At 37.2% G+C, this 19,455-nt stretch overlaps 1 protein-coding gene across 1 annotated transcript in view; it reads left to right on the top strand.

The window, feature by feature from the left end:
* CCDC141 (coiled-coil domain containing 141) overlaps positions 1 to 19,455 on the top strand; it is a 298,856-nt gene that overhangs the window by 188,770 nt on the left and 90,631 nt on the right. Inside the window, exons 10-13 of the mRNA XM_069068555.1 lie at positions 4,871 to 5,012; positions 9,344 to 9,463; positions 14,657 to 14,848; positions 17,177 to 17,356. Of these exons, the coding sequence (XP_068924656.1) occupies positions 4,871 to 5,012; positions 9,344 to 9,463; positions 14,657 to 14,848; positions 17,177 to 17,356 (634 nt within the window). The remainder of the gene's footprint in view (positions 1 to 4,870; positions 5,013 to 9,343; positions 9,464 to 14,656; positions 14,849 to 17,176; positions 17,357 to 19,455) is intronic.

The raw sequence follows: 19,455 nt of genomic DNA, 5'->3' as shown, positions 1-19,455 counted from the left end.
TCTGTCTCTCTCTCTCTCTCTCTCTCTCTCTCTCTCTCTCTCTCTCTCTTTTTCTCTCTCTCTTTCTCTCTCTCTCTCACACACACACAGCTCTGTGTCATGGGATCTCTTTTCTTCTTCTATGATCTCATTGGGCATTCTCATTTGCTTTCAAGGGTTCAATTATCTCTATAGGGATGATTCCCAGATCTGTATAACCAACCCCAGCACTTTTCTGAGCTTCTGTCTCACATCACCAACTGTCTTTTGCATATCTTCAACTGGATATTCTTTAGGCATCTCAGCTCAACATTTCCAAAACAGAAGTCTTATCTTCTCCCTCACGCCAACCCTCCTTCCTGCCACTTTTCTTGATTACTATCAAGGGTACCACCAGCCTCCCAGTTGTTGAGGCTTACAAACTGGTGTCTTCCTTGATTCCTTTCTTGCACTCACTCTAGATATCCAATCTGCTGGGGGGTTTTTGGTCTACCTTAACAGTATCTTTTTTTATATGCCCCTTCTCTTCACACACAGCTAGCCCTTTGAGGGGCAACTAGGTGGCACAGTGGCTAGACAGCTGGAAATCCCTCCTCAAACACTTACTAGCTGTGTCACCCTTGGCAAGTGACTTAACTCTTTTCCCTCAGTTTCCTTATCTGTAAAATGAGCCAGAGAAGAAAATGGCAAACCGCTCCAGTATCTCTGCCAAAAAAACTCCAAGTGGGGTCACAAAGTGACAAACATGGCTGAAACAACTCAACAACAGCCACTCTGGCTAGATTCTCATTACACCTGAATGATTGTGAAAACTTCCTGGTTGGTCTTCCTACTACACATGTCTCTCTTTACTCTAATTCATCCTCCACTCATCTGCCAAAGTCATTTTTCTAATCCAGTCGTCACAGGAATTGGGAATCTGTGGCCTCAAGCTCACATGTAACCTCCTAAGTCTTCAAGTGTGGCCCTTTGACTGAATCCACACTTCATAGAGTAAATCCCCTTAATAAAAAGATTTGTTCTATGAAATTTGAATTTAGCCAAAAGGCCACACCTGAGGACCTAAGGGGCCACATGTGGCCTCACACCCACAGGTTCCCCACCCCTAAAGCATAGGTTAGATCTTGTCCCTCCCTGAGCAGTAAACTCCAATGCCCCCCTGTTACTTCCAGGATAAAAAATGATGTTCTCTGTTTAGCACTTGGAGTCCTTTATGCCTTGGACCCTTCCTACCGTTCCAGTATTCTTTTATTTTTCTCCCTTTCACATACTCTGTGACCCAGAAACAGAGTATGTGATGTCTTTTTGATGTTCCTCAAAAACAGCATTTTCCAAGCTCTGCCTTTTAATTTCCTGTGCTTCTGTTAAGACAGCTCAAATCCCACCTTCTGTAAGAGGCTTTTCCCTCCCCCTGCCCCTACTGGTGTCTTTCCTGTGAAATTGCCTCCCATTTCCGCTGCATGTACATACTTATTTGCATGTTTTTACCCATAGTAGAACATGGACTTGTTTTTAGAGTAGAAACATGTTTCTGTCTCTTTTTTGGATCCACAGCACTTACTACAGTGCATAGTATATAATATGTGCTTAATAAACACCACAATTAGGTGGTACAGTGGATACAGAGCTAGCCCTGGAGTTAAGAAGACCTGAGTAAAAACTGAGCCTCAGGTAACTAATTACTAGCTGTTCAATTACTAGCAAGTCACTTAACTGCTCTCTGCCGCTGTTTCCTCAACTGTAAAATTGGGATAATAATAGCACCTACCTGCCAGGGTTGTTGTGAGGATCAAATGAGGTTATATTTGTAAAATACTGTTCCTGGCACAGAGTACATGCTTAATAAATATTTGTTTCTTCTTCTTCTTCTTCTTCTTCTTCTTCTTCTTCTTCTTCTTCTTCTTCTTCTTCTTCTTCTTCTTCTTCTTCTTCTTCTTCTTCTCCTTCTCCTTCTCCTTCTCCTTCTCCTTCTTCCTCCTCCTCCTCCTCTTCCTCTTCCTCTTCTTCCTTCTTCCTTCTTCTTCCTTCCTTCTTCCTTCTTTCTTCTTCTTCTTCTTCTTCTCCTCCTCCTCCTCCTCCTTTTTCTCCTTCTTCATTATTATTTTGCTTTTTTTTGGAGGGGGGGAGGGCAGGGCAATTGGGGTTAAGTGACTTGCTCAAGGTCACATGGCTAGTAAGTGTTAAGTGTCTGAGATTTGAACCCAGGTCCTCCAGACTCCAGGGCTGGTGCTCTATTCACTGCGCCACCTACCCACCCTCCTTTCTTATTATTAATTGTATTAGTGATGGCAATCCTTTCATAGACAAATTGAATTTAATTGAAATTCAAATTATTCTAGGCTCAAGGTAAGGTTTTACATTTTTTAAATTGATTTTCCAAGTATAGTAAAAACTTAGACATGTTATTTGTGGACTTTGAAGATGGTCCAGGAGTGTGCTGGAACCAGCTATGAGGGGCTTGTGAGAGCCCATTGTCAAAATTTCAGTGTGAGTATTCATCCCTACAAATCAGGGCTTGATTTCTTTTTTTGTTGATTGTCTTTAGAAAGTATTAATAAGGTAGATCAAACTTAACAGTGTGTGCATACATTTTACCCCCATGAGATCCTGGGTGTTAAATATTTACCGGCACACTCCTACATTTTTCGATAAATGCTGCTTCAGCTTAGCAGGAGGGCAGTAGAAGTCATCACCAGACTGGAAGCCTTGTGACTATACAGGCTAATAATAGTAATGGTCAGAATGGTATTTATAGAGCACTTTAAGGTTTCCAAAGGGCCTTACATCCATTGTCTCATTTGAGCTTCACCACCGTGGGAAGATCCCAGTAGAGAGGCAAGATGGAATATGAAAGAGAAATAGGGCGTGATTGTTACAGCAAGATCAGGACATGGGGTTGAGGGTACAGGTGGAGAAGTTAACTTTGGCAAGGAGAGAGGGTCACCACTTTCACTGAGACTAGAAAGGAGAAGAGAACACTGACATGATTAGAGGAACAGAAGAAGAGATAGATGATAGAAGGTTGTTTCAGAGTCAAGCCCAAAAGATTTTCAGCCTATAAAAATCTTTTAAATCTAATCAAAATCTTAATGGTTGATTGACATAGTATATTCAGAGGTCAATCAAGATGGTAGGCGTTCTAGAAACCATGACATAATTGAGGAAAAAAAAGAAAGCTATGTAGCATGGAGAGCTGTCCATGAGAAGAGAGAAAAGAGGGAGTAGATTTGCTCTGTTTCTCCCAAGGGCTGAGTTTGGATGAATGCATAGAAGTTACAGGAAGGCAGATTTTTGCCTAAACCTACAAAATAACTTTTTAAAACCTAAAGCTGTCAAGTAATGGAATGGACATGAGGTAATGAGTTTCCCCATCTCTGGACCACTCAAACATAGGCTAGATGACTGTTAGGAATATTATACAAAAGACTCCTCCATTGAGAAGATAGACTCAATGACCAATAAGATGCTGAATAACTACTTTAAGAGTTTATGAAAAATACAATTACTAGTGGTGCCACTAACTATTGCTGTGTAAAGTCATCTCCCTTAAACTGAGTCCTCTTGTAAGTACCTTTCATTTTTTACCCCACAACACTCTTAGCTTTTTCTGAATCAACCCCATAGGGTATTATGTCTCAGGAATAATATTTATTATTAGCCCCCCCTCTCCTTTTTAATTCCATTAGTTGGAACATCAGCTGCCTTATAGAAAACATTTATGTTCCAGCCACTTTTCATAATCCTGGGGGAAAATTCTCAAATGACTGATGGTTCTTTGTCTATTTCAGAGGCCTCATTTTCATTCCTATCAGTTCCTGCCCTCATTTTATTACTGATTAAATTCATTTTTTACAGAGGCATAAATGAATTATTAGAAATAAAAGCAATAAAAATCTGTAACTCTTGGCAAGATTTTTTTTTAAATCTTGGAATAATCAAATTCAGGAGTTGTAATCTTACTCTTTATTGGTGTTTGAAAAGAATTGACTGATTAAAGGTTTTTTTAAGTCTAGAAATGTTAAAATAGTAGCTTAGGCTGTGTTCTCAAAATATGAGACTATGTAGTGAAATAAAATCTGGGATTACAAAAATAAATTTTATTCATCTGAAAAGTTCCTAACAATAAATTGCATAAATACAGTAATATTCATTTGATCACTCTATGTTCCTATTAGGAAGCAATTGGACTGGTTAGGAAACTTATTAAGATAACTGCAAACATGCAGGGGGGAAGGCACAATTTAAGGTTCATTTATAAGGCCCTCTCATTCTATAACTGCCAGGTTAACTAACTGTCCAGAAATTTGTTAATTCAGGACTCCACTGTACATAGTGGTACCTAATTGTTGGTGATTCTTTGTTTGTCATCCCACGAAGATAGCCTTGAGTACTGTTATTACTGAGAATTGGCAAGCTCATGTTTACTTAAACATTGTACATTATTAGAAAAGTAAATGTTTTGTTGAATGATATATTCATTTTTTTTCCAGAGACCACTTCATATATGAAACCTTTCCATAGCTATTCCCCTTACTGTGTGGGTCCTCATGCCATAAATATCTTGAATTTTTTGAAATATGATAGCAAGATAACCTTTTAAAAAAAGATTAGTCCTTGTAGCAAACCGGACAATTCACTTTGCATTTTTGGAAGCTTTTAATAGTCACACATAGACTCTTTGGCTGATATTTTTCTATCTTAACAACATTTTGCTACTTTCATGGTTGGTTGTTTTTTTTTTTCCTCATGCCATGTTGGAAACTTAAAACTTGAAGCTTTAACTCAATCCAATCTAACCTAAGACAGCGGATCTGTTTTTCCACTGCTTACTGTCAGCTGAATGCCTCCATCAGGGCAGAGATGAACTAACAGCTGGTTTGTTCCCGTCTAGCTCTCAGATGGCTGGCATTCATGAAATGATGGGATGCATTCGGAGAAGAGTGGATCAGCTAAGCCAGCAGTGTTCTGCTCATAAGGAACTTGCTCTTAAGAAACAGCAATTAACTGCCTCAATGGAGGGATACCTAAGGAAGGTAGTATCATAAAATGCTTCCTTCCTAAATTAATGGTTTGGAATCAATTGCATTAATTGCTTCACCAAAGGTAGCTTTAGGTGTGCTTAATTCAGTGCTACCAGGCTGTGTGTCAGCTACAGTAAATGCTTGGGGAGAGGGGTACTATTTCATCAAAAATTCCCCTTAATTAAGAGTAAATTCATCTCACACCAGGTAGTCTCCTGTTATATTCTACTTTGCTTTCTCTGCAAGACCTATAAGTCAAGAACAGGCAATAATTACACTTGTAAACCAGCATTGTATCCTCTTTCTCCCAAGGCAGACATCTCAGGTGCCCCCTCCCTCTTGCAGAAGCAGCATGAGCAATAAATAGCAACCATGTTACACCATCCTGAAGGTTTATGTTAGTAGTCCCTAGAACCAGTACTTCCTTTTGTGTGGATTAGTTGTGTCTGACTCTTCATGACCCTATTTGGGGATTTCTGGGCAAAGATATGTGTGATTTGCCATTTCCTTCTCCAGCACATTTTACAGATGAGGAAACTGAGGGAAACAGGGTTAAGTGACTTGCCCAGGGTCACACAGCTCATCAATATCTGAGGATGGATTTGAACTCAGGCCCTCCTGACTCCAGAGCCAGCACTCTAGCCACTACATCACCTAACTTTTCAATTGGCAGAATGGTAGGAAAAAGAAGTTGCATTAATTTAGTGCTTCCCATGCATCATCTCAGGTGTCTTCTAACAGAGCCTATGAGGTAGACATTTTTATTAGATCAGTTTTGCAGATGAGGAAGTTGAAACTTAGGGAGATGAAGTGATTGCCCATGATTATGCAGCTAGTAAGCAGCAGAACCAGAAGTCAGGTCTTGTGTTTACATTTAGAATTACTTTAGTGAAATTAACTGTATGCTTTAGGTTCTCATGCCTAGAACTGGCATGATCTTCACAAGCCACAGAGTCCACCCTCACATTTTACAGAGGAGGAAACTGAGACCCAGAGAAGTTAAGTGACTTGCCCAATGTCATATAGGTAGTAAGCATCAGAGGAAGGATTTGAAACTCACGTGCTCAGATTCCAAAGTGTTCATTCACTGATTCACCAAATCAGCACTGCCCTGCCTCCATCACCACTTGCTATTAGAAAAATGACCAGGACACTCTCTTGACTGAATAGCATAAGAGAGACTCCTTTCCATCTCTCCTGTTTTCAGGGGCTCCTGAAACCAACCATTTTCCTTTCAGTTGCAGAATCTACCACGTGACAATAGATAATAAATATGTTGAGAACCCAGTAACCTCAACAGTGGTCTTTACACCAGGGAGCCTTGCTGTCTGGGCTAAGTCCCAAATGACAGAACAAGTAGTATTTCAGCATTGTCCCTATTGGATACAATGGCTCTCTGAATCTAGGCTTATATAGAGAGGATGAACAAGTTTCTCTGGAAAGGGCATGCCTGTGGAGAAGCCCAGACTTCATTTCTGCAACTATAAGGATGGATGAAATATGCTTCTTCCTGGGTTGTATCCTTTGCTGTTTATCCAGATGGTGTAGAACCACTGTGGAATAGTGGAAGAAACTCTGGATGAAGAGTCAAGAGACCTGAGAGGGAGCCCCAGTTTGCCCACTCAAAGACCTGAGTTCAAATCTAGCCTCAGTCATTTACTAGCTGTGTGACTTTAGGCAAGTTACTTAACCTCTGTTTGCCTTAATCCATGGGAGAAGGACATGGGAAACTACTCCAGTAGCCTTCCCAAGAAAACCGAATGAACAGTACTAGTGTGCTGCGGTCCACGGGGTCACGAAGAGTCAGACATGGCTGAATGACTGAACAACAACTGCCCCCTAAATTGTTGCATAACCCAAGGCAAATGACTTCATTTTCTGAACTTTGGCCTTCTCCTCTGTCAGTTGAAGAGGCTGGACTCAGTGATCTTTCATTTTCCTTCCACCTTTAAAATTCTGTGATTCTAGTCCTTAATATGATGTCTCGAGCCCTTGGGAAATTCACAATATAGTGGCAGGAGCAGGACCACATCCCTAGGGGTACAGTATTGTCAAATTTAGGTCAGGAGGCATGGTAGCAGCTTAAATCACTCTCTGCACTTTTGAATGCCTACTATTTTGCCTACCAGGAAAGGGCACCAAGTTAAGGGGTGGTGTGGGGGGGGAGGGGGCAGGGAGAGGCAGAGATGCAAAGATACACAGAAAGAGCTCAAAATATTTAGATCTTCAGCCCTTCCCACTACTTCTGTTCCAGTCAGATCACATGGGATTATTCTTCTTCTTGCTAGTCCCTGTAGTCTGATCCTCACCATCCTTTCTAAAACTGGAGAGAACAGTAGAACTTCATTCTGAAAGTCACAATCTGGAGGTGAATGCTGGTGTTGCCCCTTTTATATGAGATGCTCAAGGAGATATAACCCTATTAACAACAGAAAGCTGCTTCCTTAGCTCAGACACATGTCTTATCACATCCATAGGCCACTTTCCCAAAATTTGTTTTTCTGGTTGCAGCTGATTTGGGAAAAGGAGAGCTATATACCTATAGGATCATTGGACCTATGTCACATTGTCATAGCCATTAAGATGCTACCATGAAAGATCAGAACAGGAACACAATAGAAGACCTTCTAAGATAACTTTGATTTAATCATAGATTCACTGAATCATCACCTAGTTCATATTAGTGAACTAATAGTATATTATACCAATACTATAATTATATATTAGTATATATAATGTAATAGTATAATTATATACTATAATAGTATAATTATATACTATAATATTATAATAGCATACTGAACCAAACTGTTTTCTTATCATGTTTCAAATTGTGCAAAGCATTATATTCCCTGGGCAAGTAGGTGGCACAGTGGATAGAACACTGGGCTCAGAATCAGGAAGACTCATCTTCATGAGTTCAACTCTGGCCCCAGACATATGTACAAGCTGAATGACCCTGGGCATGTCACTTTGCCCTGTTTGCCTCAATTCCTCATCTGTAAAATGAGCTGGAGAAGGAAATGACAAACCCTTCCAGTATCTTTGCTAAGAAAACCCCAAATAAGGTCACAAAGAGTTGGACACAACTGAAATGACTTATCAGCAACAACATTTATATTAATTTGTTCATTGAATCATTCATTTGTCCAGCAACTTTTTATGAAAATCTGTAATACCTAAAGTATTGCTAAGTAATATGGAGAAAAAAGTATTGCCCTCCAGAAACTTATATGTTTACAAGGAGAGATAACATAGATAAGTTGTTTTGTTAATTAAGTCATTATTACCTCCTCTCCTCCAAATAGATTGTGGAACAAATAAGTTTTTATGAGAAAAATAAATGGAAAGGTCCAGAACTTGGGTGCTGCTTGGCCTTAGTGCTGTTAGGTATTATAGGCTATATGGCAGTTGAGGTTCAAATTTCAATTTTGTAATATACTGATTATTTTGACAAGATTGTAATCAGCAATTGCTAAATCATGATTGTCTAGACCTTAGGCAAATTGGCACAGTGAAAAGAGTCAGAGTTCTAGAGTCAGAGGATTTGGGTATAAATTGACCTCTGATATTTACCACCTGTGTGACAATGGACAAGTCACTAAATCATGTCACTTTGGTTGGATGCCAGGGCTTTTGAACTGTTTTTATAATATTCTAAGGACACATACATGTTCACATTCATCAATTCAAGCCAGGCAACCACTATTGGGCATGAAGCCTTAGACTGTATTATTTTTCAAAGGGTTTATATGTGTGTATGTCTTTGGTCAGTTCATTATTGGGTAATAATGATGACACCATCATCATGGTGTTGATTCCCACATGTTCCAGTTAGCTTTCCCACTTTCCCAGGGTGCATATTTGTTCTCAGTCGTGTCTAACTTTCTATGACCCCATTTTAGGGTTTTATTGGCAAAGATACTAGAATAGTTTGCCATTTCCTTCTTCAGCTCATTTCACAGATGAGGAAAGTGAGGCAAATAGGGTTAAGTGACTTGCCCAGGGTCACACAACTAGTAAGTGTCTCAGGCCAGATTTGAACTTATGAAGATGAGTTTTCCTGATTCTGAGCCCAGTGCTCTATCCATTATGCCACCTAGTTGCCCATAAACTTTAGTCTTAATTCTGGTCATTGTCTCCAGAATGTATGTCTCAATGGGAAGAAGGTGAGAAGAATATGAATGGACCAGCACAAAATCATCCCTACTACTTCAAGAACAGGGCTTTAAAGATTCAGTATATAATTATGTATTTTTTTATTCTATGATTTTCATGTACTAAATATGCATACTTATCTCTACAGATAAGTTTCTAAGATTATTTGTTTTTTATTTCTAAAGGCAAGAATGTCAGTTCAGAAAATCAGTCCAATACTTTCAAATAGTATGGATCTTGGCTCCTGTCTTTCAGATTCAGAGAGAATTCTGAGCAAATACCTGGAACTAGATAGTCAAGCTAAGGTAAGTGACATTTTAATAAGGTTTGCTGTGGTTATAGAATATGTGCAAAAGATAAAGGATATCTATAAACCTTAATTTCAGTTCTTAGTAGTTGCATTTATAAATTAGTATCACTGTAACTAATGATCTTAAAATTTATATGTATTTAAAAATGTTTGTGTCTCTGAATGTTTGAGCTTATTATGGGATTCAGAATTTTTATCCTTTGCTCAGGTACGTTAGTGATTCCTCCCTTCCCTTCCTTAATGGGCGGGTGTTAATGATATTTTGATAATGATTCCCTTTTGGGGTTGGGGATAGGGTTTGGGAGGGCCATCCTTCAGTCTCATTTGTAATTATCTATTGTAAAGGATTACAAAGAAAATTACTACTCCAGTAGGAAGCCAAGAGGCAGCTGGTAGACAAGCCCTTATGGCCTACAAAAGAAAACTTTTTTTTTTTTAGAAGACCTGGTATTCGTGTTCCTTCCCTATAGCAGTCATTGCTTCCCTTTGAAGCTGAAATTGTGCCCTCAGGGCTTTAACGTCTTTCACAAAGAAACAATGGATATGCCAGGTCATGGCTAATCCCCTTTACATACTTGCCTCTTTCCAGCACAGACTTCCCCAGTTCTCCTTGACAATCACACCGATGAGAGAATTGGGTTCTATATATATGAACATATATGTTTATGTGACATGTAATATACATACATAAACACAACCTTTAGAGAATAGATTTTTATCCTTTTTTGTGTCATGGACATTTAGCATTGTAGTGAAACTTATGGACCCCTTATCAGAATAATGATTTAAAATGAATAAATTAAAATAAATAAAATTACAAAGGAAGAGATTTGAATGGAAATAGAAAGGAATATACCTTCTTCTCAGTGGTTATGATAACTTTACAAAGATTAACCACATATTAGGACATAAAAATTTTGTAGTTAAAAGCAGATGAGCAGAAATATTAAAAGTAACCTTTTCAGATCACAATGCAATAAAATGATATTTAATTAGGAGGCATGGAAATTTAGATTAAAAACTGCTTGGAGATTAAAAAACCTAATCTTAAAGAATAAGTAGGTTTTGAAGAATGAATCATGGAAACAATCAATAATATCATTAAAGAGAATGACAATAATGAGACAATATATCAAAACCTGTTTACCCTAGAGATGGCTACCATATGCACATATGTGTAAAATTATTCTATATATACTTCTATTTATTAGTTCTTTCTCTGGATACAGAGAGTATCTTCCTTCAAATGTCCTTTGCAGTTAATTTGGGTATTTACAATAGTCAAAATGACTTATTTGTTCAAAGTTGTTATTAAAACAATATTGCTGCTACTGTATACAGTGTTCTCTTGGTTCTGTTCATTTTGCTCTTTATTATTGCATGCAAGTCTATTCATGTTTTTCTAAGATCATTGAGTTCATCATTTCTTACACCACAGTAGTATTCTATCACAATAATATACCATAACTTGTTCAACCATTGCTTCAATTCACATGATAACTTTATTATATATTTAAAAGTAATAGCAAATTCTATGCAATAGATTTGCAGTTTCATGTGCAATCATCTTTTTTGTTATATAGTGTCATGGAAATGCTTGTTTTATTACATAAATTAAAAATGAAATAATTTTTTTAAATAGAAAATTACAAAGGAAACCAATCATACTGAAATACAATTATCAAAATATTTTTGAAAGTTCATGGATAAGTTAGGAAACCCTACACAGTACTTTGGATTATAAGTATACTAATAGATACCTTCTTTTCAATTCAATAAACATTTATTAAATGCCTGAATGTAAAGCACCATGACTTTGTAAATGACTGGCAAATCTCAGAAGTAGGAAGACCTAGGTTAAAACCTTATTTCTGAAGCAAACTGGATTTAAAACCCTGAGCAAGTCCCTTAAACTCTGGGAAACTCTGTAAATACCCCAGGATACTCTCACTAAAACTTAATGTTGCAGAATACTTTTTTAGTTGTTGAGGGACTTTTCTCACTGGGAACTTTGTACTTCAATACAATTAGAGGTCTGGGCCAGTAGCTTTCCAAGTATGGGGGCCATGAGGTCAAAATAATCAATTTCTAATATGGTGAATATTGATATATCTATCAATAACCCATACAAACAGAAGGTCTTTGAAGAATCCTCAATGATCTTTAAGAGTATAAAGGAGTTCTGACTTTAAAAAACTGAGAATTGCTGGTCTAGACCAAAAGAAAGAAAAAAACCCCATAAATCACTCTGCTGGGTCCTAGAGATACAAAGATGATAAACAAAATAATTACTGCCCTCATGGAGATTAGAGTCTAGACAAGTACATGAAACACATACCTGAATAACTATTGTAATACATATATAAAGTAGATAGAATTGCATAGTAATTTAAGCTCTGGCCAATACGGTGGCCCAGACTACATGAATATATTTAGAAAGGCTGAGATCTCCAGGAAGACTGTAATCTCTACGCTGTGGAGGGTGGGATAAGAGCCTTGCATTTACCACCAATAGCCTAGCAAGGAGGAACATTTAAGATCCAGGACAGCTATAACTGGATGTTAACTCCTTTGCTATCTTATTTCTAAAAAGGGTAATGGATTAGACTTACATCTATATTTTACACTTCAGATATTTATGAAGTATACTAGAAGTATGATGTTCTTTTAGAAAGTTCAGAATAAAAGCTACCTTCTCTCATCATTCTAAAGGGGAGAGTAGCAATACTGTACTATAGCTGTAACAATAGCTAGATTAGGTGCCTCTCATCAGACACTGGTCACACACAACCACATTGCAGGTAGCAATCAGTCATATTTATCAGAGCAAACCATAAAACAGAAAACAGAAGTTATACAGATTAGAGTAGAGAGTTGAATACAAAGGAATAAATTAGCTCCTCTACTCAAAAACAAGATCAAATCAATAAAAGGGAGAACAGTCTTAATGGGAAAGTCTACTCTTATCAGTCTCTGGGGAAGTAAGCATTGGGAATCAAAGGACACATTCCTGGCCTTCTTGCTCGAATCTCATCTGCAGTCTGCTCACGCTCATATCATCATAGGTTCAAATGTCTCAGTCAGTCAGGAGTCATGTCTCCCTATGTATAATCAGAATGCAATATCACAGGGCTGTCCTTCAGAGAACTGAAGGATTCTTATATATTTTTTTCTAATGAAATATAAAATAATTTTAACATTCATTTTAAAAAAATCTAGGATCCAAATTTTCTCCCTTCCTCCCTTGCCTCCTTCTTCAGAAGGCAAGCAGTTTGATATAGATTATACATGTGTAGTCATATAAAACATATTTCCATATTAGCCATGTTACAAAAGAAAACAGACAAAAAATGAAAAAGAAAAGAGAGTTGAAAAAAGTATGCTTCTATCGGCATTCAGATTCCTTCAGCTCTTTCTCAGGAGGTGGATAGCATTTTTCATATAAGCTCTTCATAATTGTCTTAGATCAGTATTGCTGAGAATAGTTGAATCATTCACAGTTGATCACTGTACAATATTGCTGTTACTGTGTAAACTCTTGTCCTACTTCTGCTCACTTCACTTTTACATCAGTTCATATAAGTCTTCCTAGGTTTTCTAAAACCATCCTGCTAGCCATTTCTTACATCACAATAGTATTCTGTCACTATCATATACTTCAACTTGTTCAACCATTTCCCAATTGGTGGGCATGTCTTCAATTTCCAATTCCAAAAAGACCTGCTATAAATATTTTTGTACATATAGTATAGGTCCTTTTCCTCTTTTTGGAGGGGGTAATCTCTTTGGGACACAGACCTAGTAGTGACGTTGCTAGGTCTAAGGGTATGCACAGATTTATAGACCTTTAGGTGTAGTTCCAAATGGCTCTCTAGAATGGTTTGATCAGTTCACAACTGTATCAATAGTGCATTAGTGTCCCAATTTTTCCATATCTCCTCCAACATTTGTCATTTTTTTGTCATATCAGTCAATCTGATGGGTCTGTGGGGTAGTCCCTCAGAGTTGTTTTAATTTGTGTTTCCCTAATCAATAGAGCATTTTTTCACATGACTATAGATAGCTTTGATTTCCAAGTGAAGGATTCAACTGGAGGTGGGATTGGGAAGTGGATTATGCTATATTACAATTTAGAACACTGTTAAATACATAGGAGAATTCATAGTGACTTAAAGCATTTTCACCTTTAGTGAGTTTTTGTAAAGTAGTTTAAAAGATGTAAGATTTTTCTGTGAAATGTGATTTTGTTTTAGATGTGTGCTTTTAGAGATTTGTGCTTCTTCACCATATTTTTAGGAGGTGGCAGAGAGGAAGGGAGAGTAGGAGGGAGTAGTCCCTGTTTCTTACAAAGTGCCATTATGAAGTGACTCTTATAATGAAAATTACCTTTCTTCCAGTGAGTACTAGGGAAGAATATTAAATAATCAAACTATTCCTTGTGGCAAATGAGAGTAAAGCTTTTGACTGCTAAGAAAAACTGTTGATTTCTTATGATTAGAATCCATTCTTGGCTACTATGCTCTTTCCAGAGGAAACACTAGATTCCTGATAGCAACAGTATCTGTTTATCAAACCTGTCATTTGGTAGATTTCACATGCCAGACATATACTTCATTCACTGATGAGTGTCAGAAGTAAATATAGCTCACTCTTGTCAGCAAGTCTCTGAAACTAAATGTTTTAAGCCATATTAGCCCTATGGATTGATATGGACCATTTTCATCATACAGTTGTTTAAAATCCTTCTGCCTCAATCCATCTCCAATTTCAGATAATGATCCCAGAGGTAGGGGAGACTCATTGAGTCAATTCTAAAATGAAAGAACAATTCTTGGATAGAAATTAGAAAAAAACAAAGCAATTGTTTAAAACAATCACAATACTACTGTTTTATATTACACAGGCTTTAGCCCTGGGAGGACCCAGAAATAATCTTGCATCTCACACTATGAACAACCTTTCTTTTATCAATGATATTAACAAAAGGGAAGGGGAGTGAATAGGAACCACGGCAAATAGTGACTATTTAATTTTTTTTAAGTTTCACCTTTCACAGAGAAGATTCTGGATATGTCAGTGCCTAAATTTGTGTTATCTGTGCAGGCATATTCAGAAGCCATTGAAATGTGTATTTTCCTGAATCCCATTGTCAGCCTAGGATACATACTTGTACTTGATGCCTTCACAGGAGACATCGCATGAATTAGAAGCAGCTGTAAAAGCTGTGGAAGGAGAAGACACATTTGATCCTGCTGAAGAGGCATCCCTGTTTACTAAAGCTGCACTAATAAAAGAAGAATTGGGTATGCTTGTCAGAAACATCACCTCCAAGGTGCAAGTCCTCCAAACTCACGTGGCATTTCTAAAGTCAGCAGAGAAGGTAAAGTACTTCTCAGTGGTGGCTAAAGATCTCCCTTTCTCCCGCATATGCTTCCCTCTGTGAACAGTTATAGCTCTCTATACCCTAATGGAAACCCTTCTCCCTGAGCATGTATGTACACAGTTACATAAGCGGGGAATATTTTATTTTGGAGGCTTTACGTTATGTGTTCACTAATCAACAAAAGTTGATTATATATATATATGAATTAACTTCCCATCCTGAATGCAGATTCCTTAAAGGATGGATTTTGTCTTCTCCATCCTTGTATCCTTGTGTGCCTAACAGTATTCTACATGTAATAAGCACTCAGGATGACTATTGTTGATGCTATGGTTACTATATAGTAGAGAGATTTGATAGAATTTTATGTAAATATAGAGAATTGATGTAAAGAAGTTTTGATTTAATGGAGGTTTCATTACTGAAGTACCAAAACCTCACTCTAAGGCAAGAAGAGCAATCTCATGACTTGGACCCCCAAAGACAATCTGTAGGACTCTGGAGGAGTCTTAAAACCTTTATAATATGCTCTTTCCCATCAGAGCCAGTGGTCATTACAACCAAGGTCCATCAGACCTTGACTTTCAAATAGGAAAATAATTGTAAATTGCTTAGCGCAGTATCTAGTACATAGTAAGCATTAATAAATGCTTGTTCACTTCCCTTCCCTCCCTCAATTCATTCATACTATAAATACTGAATAGAGAAACAGGTGATATACCTTTCATATGTGTGGGTAAAAGATAAATTCTTAACTAAACAAGGGAAAAAGGTGATTACAAGAGATAAAATAGATCATTTTAATTACATGATATTGAAAAACTCTGAACAAATAAAATTAAATCATTTAGGGGAGTGGTTGACTGAGAAAATCTTTTTATCAAAGAGTTTAGTATATAAGACATATAGACAACTAACAGAAATATGTAAGACCAAAAGCCATTACCCAACAGATAACTAGTCAAAGAAAAATCGCCAACTATTAACAATTATATGAAAGAAAACTCCATTCTATTAGTAAGTGAAAAATACAAATCAAAAGAACCTTGGAGTCTCAGCTATTATCAAGCAGATTGGCAAATCTGACAAAAGATGGTAATAGTCAATGTTGAAAGGGTTGTATGGAGAGATAGGTTTGCTACGCATTGTGAGTGGAATTGGTAAAACTATTCTGAAAAACAGCTTAGAATAAGGCAAATCGAGTGACTAAAATGCCCATGTGCTTTGCCCCAGAGATTCCACTGCTAGGCATATACCTCAAGGAAGTCATTCATAAAAAGAAAGTTTGCATAAACACCAAAATATTTAGAGAAGTGTGTTGTGGGGGCAAACAACTGGAAACAAAGTAAATACCCATTGGATGGGGAATCACTAAACCAATTGTAGTACATGAATATAACAATATTACTGTGCTATAATAAATGAAGAATATGATTAATACAGAGAAGCAAAAAGGGATACAGGGAAATCTGGGCAATGTAAAACACCTTAAATCAATAACTGTTTTTTTTTTTTAAATACGTGGGTCCAGAAGGACCCCTATATCTGGTGCTCATGAATGTCCTGGAATGTTTTTTCACCTTAGAATTGCCCCAGTGGTTCTGACCACTGCATCTTGTCCCATTAGCTGGACTGTTTCACCTAAGGTTAATAGGCATCTCTGTGTTAAAGTCTTTTGACTGTAGTTTCAGCACAAAATGCAGTGTTAATGTGTGTTTCTTATGGCATGGTTGGTGTCAGCCTCTGACAAAATAAAGTGATCTCCAAGAATTCAGTACCATTTATGTGGAGTATTAGTATGCAAAGCAATACAGAAAATTAAGATTTATTTTCACTACTTTTTATTGCCTTAATATTTATTAAAAACCAGTCGTGGGATTCCAAAGTAATGTTCTTTTACTTAACATTCATTTTCCCCCCTCTAGCTATGGCTTTCCTACTTTTGTATTTCTGCCTCACTCTAAATTATGTCACCCTCCTTTGTGATAATAAGATGATCTGTGACAGGAATTGACCAAATTGCTGACAGTTTTAAAAAATCTTTTTTTGGCTGTGCTCAGAAGGTCTTACTGGGTAATAAACTTGTCACCTCCATCTGGACTCCACAAGCAGTCCTGTTTGCCAGCTGCCTAAATAGGTTCCTGAGCCACTGCAGTTATTTGACATAGTCAATAATAATATAAATGTTTTTGAGAAAGATGCAATCCTGAAATGTCTCATGTTGATTTGTTTTTCTTATATAGATGTGTTTGAATTTGAAGAATTTTTTTCCTTTTTATAAGAAGTTTCACTGCTTTGATTTAAAAAAAAGTCCTTCTTTTTCAGGTAGAGGAGCTGACTAGAAGCCTGAAGGAGTTTTTCAAAACTGAAGTGATTCAACAGGAAAAAGGAGAAACTCAATTCCTGTCTTGTGTGGAGTCTCCTGATAGCCAGTGGCAATTGTTTTTGAAGGAGAGTTTTTCAACTCAAGACCTGGGGCTTGAATTTCTTAATTTAATAAATATGGTGAGAATGCATTATGTGAGTCACAGTCACACTTTCTGCAAGGATTAATCATTAGAATCATTAACAGTAAGGAAAGTCCCTCCTTGTTAAATCAGGGTTGTATCTGAGAACATGCTCAAGTGCTTTTCCATCCTAGCCCTCTGAAGCATCCCTGAAGGCCCGTTTTCATACAGGCTCTTTGTTACTTTACATTCTGTGCTTTGGAGATTCTGTGCTTTTGGAGCCAGAAAGGCAATATGTGAATTCAAAACATCCTCCTCCTCCTCCTCCTCCTCATCACTATTACTAAATATCTAGCTAGATAAAGTATTTATTAAGCATTTACTGTGTGTTATGCATTATGCCAAGTCCTGGGAATACAAGTACAAGAAAGCAAGGCATCCCAGTGGGGAAAGACAACACATAAAGCAGTATTGAAAAGGGGAGAAGGGAACCTGCAGAGAGCATTGTAGGGAGATGACTAAGAAGCATTATGGAGTCCTAAACACTGCAGGTCACCTGTCAGGATGGGGATACAAAGGCACGTCCAAGGTCCTGGTGGAAAGGAGTTAAAAATAGTGTTTGAGGAGAGAAAGCATAGTGGGGAAACAATCAGGAAATCTTTCTTTTAAAGCATGAATAAGAATAAATGTTACTATTGTTTTGGAGTTTTGCTCAAATTCCATTAACATGGTATCATTGAAATTATAATCTAAGGAACTTCTTGTAGTACTTTCTATAGTTAAACCCCTAGGATAAAGCCTAAGATTAAGTTACATTATACCAAATTCTATAATGTGGCAAGTTATCTTGTAGAAGCTTCTGATGTATTAATTTATCTAAATAGGAAATTACATGTATGAAATATTGGAGACTTATGGAATCTTGGAGTTGGAAATAACTTTAAAGGTCATTTAGTCTCACCTTCCACCAGATAAAAGAATTCTTTCTATAGCATTCCTGACAGGTGACTCAACCTAAATCTTGTTTGAATACTTCCAGAGACTGGAAGTTCACTATCTCAAAAGGTTGTCCATTTATTCAGCATTTAAGCTTAATGTGTGCCACACACTCTGTTAGTCAATTGAAAAGACCCATTGTTGGAAAGGTCTAGGTTTTAAAAAAAAATTTTTTTTGTCATGTTCAACAAAAATCTGCTTTTCTGTAATTTCCAACCACAAGTCAAGTTTCTGCTCTCTTGATTTACAAAGAATGTCTACTTTCAGTTCAATCTTTCACTGAAAAAAATTTGAAATAAAAAAATATTGTCCTGGGGTGGCTAGGTGGCTAGGTGGCACAGTGAATAGAGCACTGGCCCTGGAGTCAGGAGGACCTGAGTTCAAATCTGACCTCAGACACTTAACACTTACTAGCCGTGTGACCTTGGGCAAGTCACTTAACCCCAATTGCCCTGCCCTCCCCCTTCCAAAAAAGCAATATATATAGTCCTTTAAATATTTGAAGACTATGATTTTGTTTCCCCTTATTCAATAAACATTTATTAATCCCTTACTATGTTCCGGGCACTACACTAATCACTGGGGATACAGAGATAGACAAAAAAAAAAATCTTTGTTCTTAAGATATTCTTGATGCAGATGGAGAGACAACAAGCAAATGACTATGTACAACCAGCTTATACAAGACAAATTAACATAATCAATGGAGAGAAAAACATTAGAATTAAAGGGGATCTCTTTTTTAAAAATCTTAACACTTTTTCTTTAAAAGTGTTGAATACAAGCATTCTTTTCTTTGTCTTTGAATCCATTGGAGGTCCAATAGATTCAAAGTCTCTGAAGTATTCCCAGATTTTCCTCTTAGTATTTTCTTTATCAAGTCAACCAAACACTCAATAATCATTTATTTAAAAGCTCCTACTTGGTGAAAGGCCTTCTGCTAGTTTCTCAGGATACTCAAATGGATCTGCAATATCTCCATCCATCATCAGCATCAGTCAGCATTTATATATAGCCATCTACTAAATATGTTTATGCACACAAATACATAGCTATATATGCACACACTATATGGCATCTACTATACTTAGACAGCATCTACTATTTGAATTCATCATTATTGTAATTTATTTGATCCTCCTGACAATCCTATGGGTATCC

Source organism: Petaurus breviceps, unplaced genomic scaffold (genome assembly GCF_028583685.1).
Source record: "Petaurus breviceps papuanus isolate PSGF00001 unplaced genomic scaffold, PetGlider_PUasm1.0 90763, whole genome shotgun sequence".
Classification (NCBI taxonomy): domain Eukaryota; kingdom Metazoa; phylum Chordata; class Mammalia; order Diprotodontia; family Petauridae; genus Petaurus; species Petaurus breviceps.
This window is presented reverse-complemented; position numbering and strand designations above follow the sequence as displayed.